Source organism: Ambystoma mexicanum, chromosome 12, assembly GCF_040938575.1.
Source record: "Ambystoma mexicanum isolate Mex_15411 chromosome 12, UKY_AmexF1_1, whole genome shotgun sequence".
NCBI classification, from domain to species: domain Eukaryota; kingdom Metazoa; phylum Chordata; class Amphibia; order Caudata; family Ambystomatidae; genus Ambystoma; species Ambystoma mexicanum.
In genome coordinates this window covers 1,230,117,920-1,230,134,735 of record NC_090936.1, presented here as the reverse complement: position 1 = coordinate 1,230,134,735, position 16,816 = coordinate 1,230,117,920, and the positions used below count along the sequence as shown (strand labels likewise).

The window sequence follows — 16,816 nt, the reverse complement described above, 5'->3', positions numbered from 1 at the left end:
CTATAGCTCATGAGCTGTAGGAGTGGAGAGACCTCACCTAACCCTAGAGCTCATGAGCTGTAGGAGTGGAGAGACCTCGCCTAACCCTAGAGCTCATGAGCTGTAGGAGTGGAGAGACCTCACCTAACCCTAGAGCTCATGAGCTGTAGGAGTGGAGAGACCTCACCTAACCCTATAGCTCATGAGCTGTAGGAGTGGAGAGACAGACCTCACCTAACCCTGTAGCTCATGAGCTGTAGGAGTGGAGAGACAGACCTCACCTAACCCTGTAGCTCATGAGCTGTAGGAGTGGAGAGACAGACTTCACCTAACCCTATAGCTCATGAGCTGTAGGAGCGAAAAGAGAAGCCTCACCTAACTCTAGAGAGCATGAGCTGTAGGCGCATGAGCTGTAGGAGAGGACAGAGAGGCCTCATGTAACCCTATAGCTCATGAGCTGTAAGAGCGGAAAGAGAATCCTCATCTAACTCTAGAGAGCATGATCTGTAGGCGCATGAGCTGTAGGAGAGGACAGAGAGGCCTCATGTAACCCTATAGCTCATGAGCTGTAGGAGTGGAGAGACCTCACCTAACCCTAGAACTCATGAGCTGTAGGAGTGGAGAGACCTCACCTAACCCTAGAACTCATGAGCTGTAGGAATGGAGAGACCTCACCTAATCCTATAGCCCATGAGCTGTAGGAGTGCGCAGCGAGACATCACGTAACCCTACAGCTCATGAGCTATAGGAGTGGAGAGACAGACCTCACCTAACCCTGTAGCTCATGAGCTGTAGGAGTGGAGAGACCTCACCTAACCCTGTAGCTCATTAGCTGTAGGAGTGGAGAGACCTCACCTAACCCTAGAGCTCATGAGCTGTAGGAGTGGAGAGACAGACCTCACCTAACCCTGTAGCTCATGAGCTGTAGGAGTGGAGTGACCTCACCTAACCCTAGAGCTCATGAGCTGTAGGAGTGAAGAGACAGACCTCACCTAACCCTGTAGCTCATGAGCTGTAGGAGTGGAGAGACAGACCTCACCTAACCCTGTAGCTCATGAGCTGTAGGAGTGGAGAGATCTCACCTAACCCTATAGCTCATGAGCTGTAGGAGTGGAGAGACCTCACCTAACCCTAGAGCTCATGAGCTGTAGGAGTGGAGAGACCTCGCCTAACCCTAGAGCTCATGAGCTGTAGGAGTGGAGAGCCCTCACCTAACCCTGTAGCTCATGAGCTGTAGGAGTGCGCAGAGAGACATCATGTAACCCTACAGCTCATGAGCTATAGGAGTGGAGAGACAGACCTCACCTAACCCTGTAGCTCATGAGCTGTGGGAGTGGAGAGACAGACCTCACTTAACCCTGTAGCTCATGAGCTGTAGGAGTGGAGAGACCTCACCTAACCCTATAGCTCATGAGCTGTAGGAGTGGAGAGACCTCACCTAACCCTAGAGCTCATGAGCTGTAGGAGTGGAGAGACCTCGCCTAACCCTAGAGCTCATGAGCTGTAGGAGTGGATAGAGAGACCTCACCTAACCCTATAGCTCATGAGCTGTAGGAGTGGAGAGACAGACCTCACCTAACCCTATAGCTCATGAGCTGTAGGAGTGGAGAGACAGACCTCACCTAACCCTGTAGCTCATGAGCTGTAGGAGTGGAGAGACCTCACCTAACCCTGTAGCTCATGAGCTGTAGGAGTGCGCAGAGAGACATCATGTAACCCTACAGCTCATGAGCTATAGGAGTGGAGAGACAGACCTCACCTAACCCTGTAGCTCATGAGCTGTAGGAGTGGAGAGACCTCGCCTAACCCTATAGCTCATGAGCTGTAGGAGTGGAGAGACCTCACCTAACCCTAGAGCTCATGAGCTGTAGGAGTGGAGAGACCTCGCCTAACCCTAGAGCTCATGAGCTGTAGGAGTGGAGAGACCTCACCTAACCCTAGAGCTCATGAGCTGTAGGAGTGGATAGAGAGACCTCACCTAACCCTATAGCTCATGAGCTGTAGGAGTGGAGAGACAGACCTCACCTAACCCTGTAGCTCATGAGCTGTAGGAGTGGAGAGACCTCACCTAACCCTATAGCTCATGAGCTGTAGGAGTGGAGAGACCTCACCTAACCCTAGAGTTCATGAGCTGTAGGAGTGGAGAGACCTCGCCTAACCCTAGAGCTCATTAGCTGTAGGAGTGGAGAGCCCTCAACTAACCCTAGACCTCATGAGCTATAGGAGTGGACAGAGAGACCTCACCTAACCCTACAGCTCATGAGCTGTAGGAGTGAAGAGACAGACCTCACCTAACCCTGTAGCTCATGAGCTGTAGGAGTGGAGAGACAGACCTCACCTAACCCTGTAGCTCATGAGCTGTAGGAGTAGAGAGACCTCACCTAACCCTATAGCTCATGAGCTGTAGGAGTGCGCAGAGAGACATCATGTAACCCTGTAGCTCATGAGCTGTAGGAGTGGAGAGACAGACCTCACCTAACCCTGTAGCTCATGAGCTGTGGGAGTGGAGAGACAGACCTCACCTAACCCTGTAGCTCATGAGCTGTAGGAGTGGAGAGACAGACCTCACCTAACCCTGTAGCTCATGAGCTGTAGGAGTGGAGAGACAGACCTCACCTAACCCTGTAGCTCATGAGCTGTAGGAGTGGAGAGACCTCACCTAACCCTGTAGCTCATTAGCTGTAGGAGTGGAGAGCCCTCAACTAACCCTAGACCTCATGAGCTATAGGAGTGGACAGAGAGACCTCACCTAACCCTACAGCTCATGAGCTGTAGGAGTGAAGAGACAGACCTCACCTAACCCTGTAGCTCATGAGCTGTAGGAGTAGAGAGACCTCACCTAACCCTATAGCTCATGAGCTGTAGGAGTGCGCAGAGAGACATCATGTAACCCTACAGCTCATGAGCTATAGGAGTGGAGAGACAGACCTCACCTAACCCTGTAGCTCATGAGCTGTGGGAGTGGAGAGACAGACCTCACTTAACCCTGTAGCTCATGAGCTGTAGGAGTGGAGAGACCTCACCTAACCCTACAGCTCATGAGCTGTAGGAGTGGAGAGACCTCACCTAACCCTAGAGCTCATGAGCTGTAGGAGTGGAGAGACCTCGCCTAACCCTAGAGCTCATGAGCTGTAGGAGTGGACAGAGAGACCTCACCTAACCCTACAGCTCATGAGCTGTAGGAGTGAAGAGACAGACCTCACCTAACCCTAGAACTCATGAGCTGTAGGAATGGAGAGACCTCACCTAATCCTATAGCCCATGAGCTGTAGGAGTGCGCAGAGAGACATCATGTAACCCTACAGCTCATGAGCCATAGGAGTGGAGAGACAGACCTCACCTAACCCTGTAGCTCATGAGCTGTAGGAGTGGAGAGACCTCACCTAACCCTGTAGCTCATTAGCTGTAGGAGTGGAGAGACCTCACCTAACCCTAGAGCTCATGAGCTGTAGGAGTGGAGAGACAGACCTCACCTAACCCTGTAGCTCATGAGCTGTAGGAGTGGAGAGACCTCACCTAACCCTAGAGCTCATGAGCTGTAGGAGTGAAGAGACAGACCTCACCTAACCCTATAGCTCATGAGCTGTAGGAGTGGAGAGACCTCACCTAACCCTAGAGCTCATGAGCTGTAGGAGTGGAGAGACCTCGCCTAACCCTAGAGCTCATGAGCTGTAGGAGTGGAGAGACCTCACCTAACCCTAGAGCTCATGAGCTATAGGAGTGGATAGAGAGACCTCACCTAACCCTACAGCTCATGAGCTGTAGGAGTGAAGAGACAGACCTCACCTAACCCTGTAGCTCATGAGCTGTAGGAGTAGACAGACCTCACCTAACCCTATAGCTCATGAGCTGTAGGAGTGGAGAGACAGACCTCACCTAACCCTGGAGCTCATGAGCTGTAGGAGTGGAGAGACCTCGCCTAACCCTAGAGCTCATGAGCTGTAGGAGTGGAGAGACCTCACCTAACCCTGTAGCTCATGAGCTGTAGGAGTGGAGAGACCTCACCTAACCCTAGAGCTCATGAGCTGTAGGAGTGGAGAGACCTCGCCTAACCCTAGAGCTCATGAGCTGTAGGAGTGGAGAGACCTCATCTAACCCTAGAGCTCATGAGCTATAGGAGTGGATAGAGAGACCTCACCTAACCCTACAGCTCATGAGCTGTAGGAGTGGAGAGACAGACCTCACCTAACCCTATAGCTCATGAGCTGTAGGAGTGGAGAGACAGACCTCACCTAACCCTAGAGCTCATGAGCTGTAGGAGTGGAGAGACCTCGCCTAACCCTAGAGCTCATGAGCTGTAGGAGTGGAGAGACCTCACCTAACCCTGTAGCTCATGAGCTGTAGGAGTGGAGAGGCCTCATGTAACCCTATAGCTCATGAGCTGTAGGAGTGGATAGACAGACCTCACCTAACCCTATAGCTCATGAGCTGTAGGAGTGAAGAGACAGACCTCACCTAACCCTGTAGCTCATGAGTTGTAGGAGTGGAGAGACAGACCTCGCCTAACCCGAGAGCTCATGAGTTGTAGGAGTGGAGAGACAGACCTCGCCTAACCCGAGAGCTCATGAGCTATAGGAATGGACAGAGAGACCTCACCTAACCCTGTAGCTCATGAGCTGTAGGAGTGGAGAGACAGACCTCACCTAACCCTATAGCTCATGAGCTGTAGGAGTGGAGAGACCTCACCTAACCCTGTAGCTCATTAGCTGTAGGAGTGGAGAGACCTCACCTAACCCTAGAGCTCATGAGCTGTAGGAGTGAAGAGACAGACCTCACCTAACCCTGTAGCTCATGAGCTGTAGGAGTGAAGAGACAGACCTCACCTAACCCTGTAGCTCATGAGCTGTAGGAGTGGAGAGACAGACCTCACCTAACCCTGTAGCTCATGAGCTGTAGGAGCGGAGAGACCTCACCTAACCCTATAGCTCATGAGCTGTAGGAGTGGAGAGACCTCACCTAAACCTATAGCTCATGAGCTGTAGGAGTATGCAGAGAGACCTCACGCAACCCTACAGCTCATGAGCTGTGGGAGTGGACAGAGAGACCTTCAGAAGCTGAGCTGCTTCTGCATTCGCTTAGACTGCCACTATCTCCTTAATCGCAGTCTTTGTAAATAATTATTTGCCTTTCTTGAGTTTGCTCGTTTTTGCCTTTCTTGAGTTTGCTTATTTTACCGGTTTTATGTATTTTACCCTTTTATTTTAATCCCAGGTCTATCACAGTTATTTCTGGCCACTGGAGTGGACGGTCCCTGCACGCGACAACAACAAATGCTACGCCAAGGTGATCTGCAACAAGAAGGACCAGGTGAGTCTTGACCTCTGGAGGTCAGTGCAGATAATCGTAGAAAGGGAACATTTCAGAGTTTGCCTATTTCTGTAAACCTGTAGAAAGGGAACATTATAGAGTCTGCCTCTTTCTGTAGACCTGTAGAAAGGGAACATTTTAGAGTCTGCCTCTTTCTGTAAGCATGTAGAAAGGGAACATTTTAGAGTTTGCGTCGTCTTTCTGTAAACATGTAGAAAGGGAACATTTTAGAGTCTGTGTCTTTCTGTAAACATTTAGAAAGGGAACATTTTAGAGTTTGCGTTGTCTTTCTGTAAACATGTAGAAAGGGAACATTTCAGAGTCTGTGTCTTTCTGTAAACATTTAGAAAGGGAACATTTTAGAGTTTGCGTCGTCTTTCTGTAAACATGTAGAAAGGGAACATTTTAGAGTTTGCTTCTTTCTGTAAAGCTGTCCACTCATGAAGCTCTGTCCTTCTCTAGGAGCGCGTGCTGGGCTTCCATGTACTGGGTCCAAACGCCGGGGAGATCACCCAGGGATTCGCCGTCGCCATCAAGTGCGGACTGACCAAAGAGCAGCTGGACAGCACGATCGGGATCCACCCCGTGTGTGCCGAGGTAGGTGCTTTCATGCGCATTTGGTCTGGGCAAATGATGTGCCATGATCACTCAATGTATGTTAGAAGTCCTGTGCAGCCAAAGCTTCTAGATGCTTCTGCAGCTTAATACACAACAGATAACTCTGATCACAGCTTGAACGATGTACTCCAAACTCAATGGCGTTTCGCACAGTGTGGGTCCTTGTCTTGCGCCCTTGGCCAACAGATCTGGGCAGTCGGGTGGTCTCAAGGTGGCTGGGCGGGTCCTGGTCTGGGGGCAGTGCTCTAACCTTTCCATTCAGTGTGTAATCATGTTCTCCCTAGTTGCTCATTTTGACCTCAGAAGTAGGGGCTCCCGTTTAGGTCCCTATGCACAGAAAGCTGTAGAAATTCCCCCAGAATATCTTACCCACTGTCCAAGAATTAGCGACTGGAACTGAAGCATGGAATGCTGCCTCCTGCTCTGACAAGAAAATGCCAGGCATTGTGGGATATATGCTTCCGGAGCCCCTCAAAACACTGCATGACGCAGGGCCTGTTTTCAGAGTCCATCGAGGCACGTCTTGACAGGGTGCCTTGAAGCATATCCGTGACTGAATTGGTTTCCAGAGTCGCCTGAAACCCCGCCATGACGGTGCTATAAACCGCGCCATGATGGAATATTGTCTTCCAGGGGTGCCATTGTGCTCCCATGGTGGAGTACCAGTGAACTGTGTGTGCATTAAGACTCATTTCACTCACCCTGCTGCCACCCAGCCAAACGCTGGGATGTTCCCCATCCCGGGACCGTCCTTGCATGCGAGCCCAGGATGGTGATTCCAAGTTCTTCCTAAGTGAGGCAGGTGCCATGTATTGCCAGGGTTTTAGTCCCACAGGCCCACTCAGACTTTCATCTTTCCTCCATCCGAGGCGGATAAAATAAGGGCCGTTGAGTCGGACATCAGGAACCATCTGTTATTCAGCCTCAAGGCATCACGGGGTGCCCGTGCACTCTACAAGCACACCTGTTAGGTTCCTGTCAGTGAGGGCGCCCAGAAACGAGGCCTCCTCCAGAGCTGCCAACGACACTGCCAGGTGTAAATGTATTCAGGTAAGAGGCCCAAGACGGGTGCAATCTCAAGACTGCCACATGACAAGAATGCAGCTGAAACCCTGCCATGCTGCCTGTGGCACCCTAAGAACGGGACCCGGGACCTGCAGCTTCCTGTCCTGCCTGGGGCAGGTCGTGCTGAGTGCCCTTCAACCCACTCCTCTGCCTCAGCAATCTCAGTGGCCTGGCAGGGTGGTGGGGGGGTAGGGGGGAGCACCCTGCAACACAGCCGGAAGTGACAGCTCTGCGAGCCTGTCACCGGATGCAAGCAAGTCCTGGAGTGGCTGCCCACTGGCTGGCCTGGCCTGGCTGGCAATTCTCCCTTTATCCTGGACCAAGCACCCTCTGTGGTCAGTTAGCTCATGGCTGGTTTTCACCTGTGCGATAGAGACACCTGCTTGTAGCAAGTTAGTTAACACGGCCATTGGCTCCTGCACCGGATATGGCCTTCGTGATGGCCGAGGGGTTGTTGTGTCTTGTTCTGCCCCCCACGCTCTGTGCACAGGGCAGGGACAGCGAAGCAGGCGTGCAGTATCCTGCAGAACCCGCTGAAAGGGGACCGTTTGCCGCAATCCCACGCAGTCGCCACTATGTGTGACACCATCGCAGCTCGCAGGGGGGCGCCCCATTGGGAAAGCGTCCCCTGTCAATATTAAGCACCTTGTCTTCAAAGGACGTCTCCTCCAATGATTGTAAAAGAGGGGCTCCGACCACTTCTGTGCGCACACAAACACCACAAGCAGCTGTTCTCAGAATGCAGCTGGGCTAATCCTGGACGCCACCGTGCACTGCCAGGGAAAGTGGGGGAAGGGGTGCGCGTCCAGGGGTTCCTCAACCTGCCTGTGAAAAGGCCACGGTAACGCGGTGGGGTTAAGGCGCCTGCTGCAGAGCTCTGTGCGGTTGCAGGACCTCAGTGGGAGTCCTGGCCCTGCTCCGTAGGCTTCGAGTGGTGGGAACGAGGCAGCGTGTGTGTCTTGGGGAGGGGGGGGCATATGCAGTGCTCCCGGGTGTGTTTCCCTGGCTGCTTCTGTGTTCGTTGGTCCTTGCCCAATGCACCACGGGCCCGATTCAGGGATGTTTTTGTACGCTTCAAAGTGACTCTGCACTACGGAGACAGTGTTGGCAGTGCAAAGTCACATTGAACTGTGCAAAAAATTCCATGAATCGGGCCCCAAGACTTTTCAGTAGTGTGCACACAAGAAGGCCTGCGTGAGATGCACACAGCTTTTGGCAGTGTCTAGTGAAATGTGTGGTCTCTGCTTACGTCAATTCTGTTTTGACTTATGTGTGGTGCACTGCAAGATGTTTGTGGTGCACTGCGAGATGTTTGTGGTGTGTGTGGTGCACTGCGGGCTGTGTGGTGTGTGTGGCGCACTGCGGGTTATGTGTGGTGCACTGCGAGATGTTTGTGGTGTGTGTGGTACACTGCGGGCTGTTGTGGTGTGTGTGCTGTACTGCGAGCTGTGTGTGGTGCACTGCGAGATGTTTGTGGTGTGTGTGGTGCACTGCAGGCTGTTGTGGTGTGTGTGCTGTACTGCGAGCTGTGTGTGGTGCACTGCGAGATGTTTGTGGTGTGTGTGGTGCACTGCAGGCTGTTGTGGTGTGTGTGCTGTACTGCGAGCTGTGTGTGGTGCACTGCGAGATGTTTGTGGTGCACTGCGAGCTGTGTGTGGTGTGCGTGGTGCACTGCAGGCTGTTGTGGTGTGTGTGGTGCACTGCGGGCTATGTGTGGTGCACTGCGAGATGTTTGTGGTGTGTGTGTGTTGCACTGCGGGCTGTTGTGGTGTGTGTGCTGTACTGCGAGCTGTGTGTGGTGCACTGCGAGATGTTTGTGGTGTGTGTGGTGCACTGCGGGCGGTTGTGGTTTGTGCGGTGCACTGCGGGTTATGTGTGGTGCACTGCGAGATGTTTGTGGTGTGTGTGGTACACTGCGGGCTGTTGTGGTGTGTGCGCTGTACTGCGAGCTGTGTGTGGTGCACTGCGAGATGTTTGTGGTGTGTGTGGGCACTGCGGGCTGTTGTGGTGTGTGTGCTGTATTGCGAGCTGTGTGTGGTGCACTGCGGGCTTTTGTGGTGTGTGTGCTGCACTGCGAGCTGTGTGTGGTGCACTGCCAGGTTCAAGCACTGTGCTGGCCCATGGGAGGCGCTGCAAGGGCTCCTGGCAGAGTCTATTGGCCTACGTGCAATGCACTAAGACCTTCCGCCATCGAGACTGTGCACCAGTGCACGTGCACCTCGCACGGGTGTCACCCGAGGACAGTGTGCACGCCCCGCAGCCGCATTTACATATTTGCAACCCATCCCAGTTCTCCGGGTTCTCTTGATAAGAGGGATTCTATTGTTGCGTGGCATACATGGGCACAGCTGCACGTGTGGTGCTCTGCACCTGCTCTCACATGTCATCATAGCTCTTGGCCTGGTACCCAATATTCCCAGGGAGGCTGGTTACACCCCAGCCCTGCCCCTGCGCTGTGGTAGGCTCTGCCTGTCACACGAAAGGGTGCACATTTTGCTGCGATTACATCCCTGGATGTCGCATTCCGCAAGCTCTCGTGTAAGGCCAACCCATTTATTTATTTATTTTATTTATTTATATTTATATAGCGCGCAAGCAGCCCGGGGGCATTGAGGCGCTGTTACTTGCAATAACTTAGTTACATGGTACAGGCATGAAAGCGATTGTTAACACATTATGAATACTACAAGATATCATACTGTTGCTACAGATATTGCATTTGGTCGTATATTACAGCATATATGATAAGTATTCGTGCTGGTGTGTCGGGCCTTATGTGAAGAGGGTAGTTTTCAGAGTTTTGCGGAAGGTGGTGAGGGAGTCCTCACCACGGATAGTGGGAGGTAGGGCATTCCAGTGAGTGGGCGCGAGATAGGGGAAGCTGGATCCGCCCGCTTTTACTCTTTTCACTAGTGGCACCGAGAGTATGTTGGTGTACGGGGATCTGGTTGGCCTGGTGGTGGAGACGGGGTGGATCCTTTGAGAGAGGTATGCTGGAGCAGTGAGGTGAATGCACTTGTGGGTCAGTGTCAGGGCTTTGAATACGATCCTTTCCTTTATTGGGAGCCAGTGGGCTAGTTCTCTTTTAGCAATGCCTTGGGCTGCCCGGAGAGCATTGTTCTGTATTACTTGTAGTCTCTCTAAGTTTTTGTTGGAGGTTCCTAGAAAGAGTACATTGCAGTAGTCTAGCCTGGAGCCGGTGATGGCTCTGGCTATGTTGGTGCAGTTCTCTTTGGAGAGAAAGGGTCTGACTGCGTTGATTAGTTTGGCATGATATGCAGCTGCGGATGCTATTGCGTTGACTTGTCTATCCATGGATAGGCTGGAGTCCAGGTAGACTCCCAGAGTTTTGACAGAATCGGAGACCGGGATTTTAATGGAGTCAATGGTGAAGTGGCTGAATTGGGCATCTAGGTTTTTTAGCGTGTCGGGGGAACCTACCAGGAGGAGTTCCGTCTTGTCAGAGTTGAGGCATAGTCCGTTGTCAGCCATCCAGGCTTGGATGGTGTTGTAGAGGTTGTTGAGGGTCAGGGAGTCGGTGTCATAGTTACCTGTGAGAGTGAGGAGGATCTGAGTAACGTCGGCGTAGTTGGTGTATGAGATGCCCATAGCGTCGAGGATGAGGAAGTGGGGTCGTGTGAAGATGTTGTACAGGGTGGGGGAGAGACAGGAGCCTTGGGGCACCCCACAGAGTATAATGGTTGGTGAGGCGGCAGCTAGGTCAGAGAATACTTGCATGGTTCTGTCTTGTAAGAAGGAGGTGATCCAAGCTGTGGCCTCTGGGGAGAATTTGGCGGTGGAGGAAAGGTGGTGGCATAGGACGCCATGATCCACGAGGTCGAATGCCGCGGATAGGTCAAGGAGTAGGAGAAGTGCTGGTTTACCCATGTCTCTAGCATCGTCCATTTGGTTTTTCAAGTCAAGTAGGGCGGTTTCGGTCCCGTGTCTAGGGCGGAAGCCAGATTGGCGGAGTCCAAGGAGTTTGTTCTCTTCAATGAAGTGCTGAACCTGCAGGTAGGCTGATTTGTCCAAAGTTTTGAGGAGGAATGGGACAGTGGTGATAGGTCTGCAGTTGTTGGGGGAGGTGGGATCGAGAGTTGTTTTTTTCAAGAGAGGTCGGACCCAAGCTTCCTTGAGGGAGGCGGGGACTTTCCCTGTGGTAAAGGAGGCATTAACGAAGGCTGTTAGGAAGGGCGCTAGCGCTTCCGTGCAGTCTTTGATAATGGAGGCTGGGCATGCATCACCTTTGCAGTTAGAGGGTTTGATGTTCCTCATAATGTTGATGATGTCTTTTTCTTGGATGGGTTTGAAGGAGAAGGGTAGGGGGGATCCGGGGCGGGTGATGGGATAGGGATATGCCTACTGGGTAGGGCTTGTTTAGTGGCTAGTATTTTGCTTTTGAGGAGGCTTAATTTGGTTTGCATGGCCGTTTGTATTTTGTCACACCAGTCTTTGTCTTTGGTGAGATTCTGGGGGGCGGGAGTGGGTGTCTCGAGCTCTCTGAAAATGGCGAAGATTTCTTTGGTGCTAGATTGGGCTTCCGAGATTCTGGATTCAAAGGATTTGGCCTTTGCTTGGGTGATTGCCTTTTTGAATTTAGTGGATTGGGCCTTAAAGATCATCTTAGCTTTGTCAGAGTGGGACGTTTGCCACTGTGTGAGTGCAGTTTTTTTCTCGTTGCGGAGTGTGAGGAGCTCAGGTGTGAACCAAGAGTCGGAATGGGTAGTGGGTTTGGATTTGCGAGGTTTGAGAGGGGCAATGGAGTTGATAGCTGCTTTGATGACAGTATCATAGGTTGTTGCGAGCGTTTCTGGGTCTGATGAAAAAGGTGGTCTGAAGGCTGGGCCTTGGAGGAAGGGCATTAGCCTTTCCTTAGTGAACTGGCGGGAGCTTCTGGCGAGGCAAGGTGGGAGCGGTTGAGGCAAGGGGGCAGCAGGGGAGCTGGTGGTGAGGATGCTAAAGGTGATGATGTGGTGGTCGGACCATGGGGTGGGATTGTTACCTGTGATGATGAGTGGGCAGTTGTGCTGTGCTATCCAGTCGAGCGTTCTGCCCTGAGTGTGAGTAGGGCTAAGGATGGTGTTCTTGTAGCCTAGAGCATTGAGGGCAGAGTCACGGGATTTGGCTGCTACGTCCTTACTATCCCGGAGCCCTAGATTGACATCCCTGAGGAGAATGGCTTTAGACTGTTTTTTGAGGTTGTCAGAGAGGAGGTGGATGAGAGAGGCTTGGAAGTCTCCTGTTGGACCTGGAGGGCGGTAGATGGTGTGCACAGTAATGGTGCAATGGGGAGAGAGGGTTATATTAACTTGGAGGTAGTCGCTGTTGTTGTTGGTCAGGGATTTCTCTACCTTTCTGATAGAGAGCGAGTCTCTGGCAATAATTGCTACACCTCCACCTTTGGAGAGGCGGTCTTGTCTAGTTATGGAATAGCCAGGGGGTAGGGCGAGGGATAGTGCCGGGCCGGAGGCCTCATGTAGAAAGACCCTTCATTTCGTATGTCTTTTGGGGTTTTTATTTAGTGTCAGTGTGGCACCTTTAGGCCACCTAGAGCGGGTTTGCCACAGGGGCGAGTAAGACCTTAAAGGCCTACAAAGGCATCCTCTTTTGACCCATTGGGAAGGTCCATAACAAACTACAGACCATTGCTTGGTCTCCTCCCTAATGCAAGAATCCTTGATCCCCAGCCTTGCATCAGGTCATTGAGAATCTGTGTGAAGGATCTCCTCCTGGACCATTTGGTGATCGGCAAGGGATCTTCCAGTTGTGTGTTTTCTGTGAGCCCTGCAAAGAGTTGGCTACGCTTTGATTGGCTGCCTTCATATCCGTGCATTACGTGTTTCCCCCCTCTGTGAATTCTTTGTGCACTAAAACCTGCTCTCTTTTCGATTCCAGGTGTTCACGACCCTCTCGGTGACCAAGAGTTCTGGCGAGGAGCTCGTGCAGTCGGGATGCTGAGGTTAAACCCTGCTGTCCGTGCTGCTGCCCTTGACTGACTCATCTCAGCCAGTTGACATTTTGAAGGACCCCCCTCCTCCTCCCACCATGAGAGCCAGAAGAGAAGCTTGGGAAAATTAACCACTGAGATACACTGACTTCCAGGACTGAAAGGTTGGGGTCCTTCAGCCAACTGTGGCAATCCCAGGGCAGCAGCAGAAACAGTGGGGTAACGCAGCGAGCACCACAATCTGTGGCGGGCAGGGCACCTGTTGGTGCTTCTATGACGTTGGAGCCCAAAGCCGATCTCGGTGGGCTTCGGCCGAAAAACTGCCGACACAGTTTGGAAAGAGCCTTCTATGAAGTGTTTTCTTTTTATATATAGTCTCCGTCGCAACTTCCAGCCACGCGGCCAGTTTGCCGCTATGCCTGAAGCCACGGCTACTGAAGATTTGTGATGGTCATTTTTGCTTGTGTTATAATGTTGTTCTAGCGCGTGTGCGGAACTGATGTTCTGAAGAGTTAGATGAAGGATGAAGTCTACATCTGATATTTATTGGGACTGACTTTGCCAGTATTAAGCTGCCAAGAAGCCTGCCAGGTGACAAGAGTTTGTTTGTGGGTCTACTGTGGGACTCTGAGGGTGTTCTTGAGTTAGTTGTCCTGTTGAGTGGCGCGACAGTGCATATATATATGTCTCCCTACCTTGCTGAGGAACCGGAACCAATCACTATGCTGGATTGTGGGCCGTCCTCGGCTTAAGACGCCGCGTCTTGCAATGGAGCTCCTCAGTTCCGTTGAATTTGTGTTGATTTGGACAGAAAGTCAACATCTGAAAATATAAATCTTACACACCAGGGACCACGATAAAACACCATTGAAGCCAGGAAGTGGATCAGAGATCAGAAAAGGGCTGATTTTCTACCGGGGATACGTTTTATAGATGTCGAAGAAGAAAAAGTCAAAAGTTTTATAGTTGCACGGAAAAGGTCCGCCAGGCCCACCTGGTGCACCCGTTTCTCTACCTTGTTGAACACTGACCACTCTACGTACTGTTGGGGTCCATCTTTGCTATCACGGTTTCTATTGCTAGATGCGCGCGCCCCCGCAACCTGTTGCATGGTGGTTCCACGCGTTGGCAGTATGTTCCATGGCAGCAAAGGGCAGCTGTGACCAGTTTTTAAAAACCTTTCTAATTTTGTGGTCAAGGCACCCCTCTAGATGTGTTTTTGAGAAGTTAGATGTTCCTTAGGCACGCTCTATCGTTCATTCAATCGGGACCAAGGCGCGTCCCGATCGGAGTGAACGCGCCCTATTCTTGCAGTGCAAGTCCCTTGGTTCAGGGGGTGCATATATGTATTTATTTATTAGGAGCAGCTATTTTCTTGTTAATTTGGGTTTCTAAGTTGACCCCCCTGAGAATTTAGATCATGTGATTCATATGAATAATTCCTAATTGTGTATTGTAAATATTGTGTAAATATTTGTTGACCTGATAACCACCAGCGCTACGTCGTCGGTGCATAAAAGATGAGCCAGTTGCTTTATCATGTTTTTTATTTCAACGACACAGGGCATTACTTGAGACTTTTTGCTGCAACGACAGTACAATTTACCCTTATCCTTTATTTAAATGTATTTATGATAAATGTAAAAAACCATGAGAAATGTACAGGCATTTAAGCAATATTTGAATGGTCTATGTTTTGAGCTCGTTCTGTATATAATTGTCTAAAGACACGGTTAATATAAGTTATAAAGTGTTTAAAGTGTGTGCTGCTTTTTTGTGACACATTCTGTTTGAGATGAAGTTCAGACGCTTGTTATTCGACGACTAGTAAATTGAAGAAACAGTCAGCTGAGCATTATGGACTTGTTTCAGAGGCCTACTTTTTAATAAAGTGACAGGACCACGGTCCCTGTTCATCGCTCACATCCATGTGTAAGAGTCTGATTTATAAAAACCTCTTGTAATAATGTATCCACTATGGCAGGAGGACGGGCGGCTGTCCGCACCCACTTTTCTGATTGAGTCACCATGAAGATGATGAGGCGTATCCTAGGATACAAGGCGGTCCGTGAAAACCAATTGCTGTTCATTGATGACAGTTATGTTTGAACTTCCCTACTACAATGCATCAAATTTTTGATATATTTCTCATTAACAACCGGGGAGGGAGCACTAGCCAATCAGAAAGCTCCGAACACGGTTTTATATCTGCCAGTGTCTCATTGTGATGTGGGTTGAAAGGGTTAAATCTCAATGGACTTCCGCCTGACAAAGCCTGCTTGGGGAGGCCTAGTCATGAGTGCCGCCATGCACGTATATGTAGGCCCACATTATCGCTTGAAAGGCTCAAGAACCACCCACATTTCTATGCGTTTTTTCCCTCCCTGACCCAGAAGGAATTAAACTCCCTGGAGCGGACCATGGCCATGGATTCAGGGGGCTCCAAGGACTGATACACCTTGTGAGTATCGAGAGGTTAGTGAACATCAGGAGGAGGAGAAAGAGGAATAGGTGTAGAAAGATGGGACTGAGGTTAGAGAATATCAGGAGTAAGTGGAGAAGGACCAAGAGAAGGTTAGTGAACATCAGGCGGTGGGGAAAGGGGTCTAGAAAGATGGGACTTAGGTTGGAGAATAACAGGAGGGATTGGAGAAAGATCAGGAGATGGTTAGTGACCATTAGGAGGATGAGAACGAGGTGTAGAAAGATGGGACTGAGGTTGGCGAATAGCAGGAGGGAGTGGAGAAAGATCAGGAGATGGTTAGTGAACATCAGGAGGAGGAGAACGAGGTGTATCCAGATGGGACTGAGGTTGGATATCAGGAGGAAGTGGAGAAAGATCGGGAAAAGGTTAGTGAACATCAGGAGGTGGGGAAATAGGTCTAGAAAGATGGGACTGAGGTTCGAGAATATCAGGAGGGAGTGGAGAAAGATCAGGAGAAGGTTAGTGAACATCAGGAGGAACAGAATGAGGTGTAGAACGATGAGACTGAGGTTGGAGAATATCAGGAGGAAGTGAAGAAAGATCAGGAGAAGGTTAGTGAACAACAGGAGGAAGAGAAAGAGGTGTAGGAAGAGGGGACTAAGGCTCCAGAATATCAGGAGGATGTGGAGAAAGATCAGGAGAAGTTTAGTTGTGGAATCAGAAAAAATACAATATTACGGCTGTTACACCAAGCAAAGGAGCATACACCGACTCGGGCTTGTTAAGATTCCCAGAATCTTTATTACAAAACTGAACAGTAGTCAACAAAGTACACAAATAGCTATTTGGCCGTCAATACATCACAAAGACCATCAGCAGGGTTTAATGTGAGCAGTGAGCAGAATTTGCTAGCTGGACATCGGCGTATTTATACAGTTTATTATAATGATGTCCAGCCTCTTACAAGTTAATAATACATTGGGCTAGGGTCACGCCAGGTTCACTTTCCTAATTTACTTATCTCGTGCATGCGGTTTACTTTTGAATACATTTACTAACACACTCTATTATTCTTTAATTTAACGTTATACTCTTTACATATTTTTTTAATACAGATCAAACAAATGTTTCGCATATCATATTCGGATAGCATTACTGTTCTTGTATACTTGCAGTTTAACATTTGCTAATTCAAGTAATTCCCTGATCCCGAGGTCAACAAAGGACAAGGTCTACATGACCCTAACATGTAACCTGAAGGCAGGTTGGACATTAACCCTCCTACAGAGGTTGAAGAGGTTAAGGCAAGAACAAGAGCACACAAGACAGCCATTTTAGACTACAGGGTGACTTTGTACAAAAACTAAAATGGCAGTTCTAACCTAAAATTGGAGGCTCGATTTACTTGGGGTCATGACCTTGTAATACGGGTTTCCTCGCAAAGCGACTGGGCATAGGCCAACATATACGATGAG

The 16,816-nt window shown here is 50.4% G+C and overlaps 1 protein-coding gene across 2 annotated transcripts in view; it reads left to right on the top strand.

Annotated features, from left to right (window-relative positions):
• TXNRD1 (thioredoxin reductase 1) overlaps positions 1-14,841 on the top strand; it is a 419,225-nt gene extending 404,384 nt beyond the window's left edge. For both annotated transcript variants that reach the window (XM_069629908.1, XM_069629909.1), the window contains 3 exons: positions 5,191-5,286; positions 5,749-5,883; positions 12,865-14,841. In XM_069629908.1, the coding sequence (XP_069486009.1) occupies positions 5,191-5,286; positions 5,749-5,883; positions 12,865-12,927 (294 nt within the window). In that variant the 3' untranslated portion in view covers positions 12,928-14,841. The remainder of the gene's footprint in view (positions 1-5,190; positions 5,287-5,748; positions 5,884-12,864) is intronic.
• Positions 14,842-16,816: the final 1,975 nt, after the last annotated feature.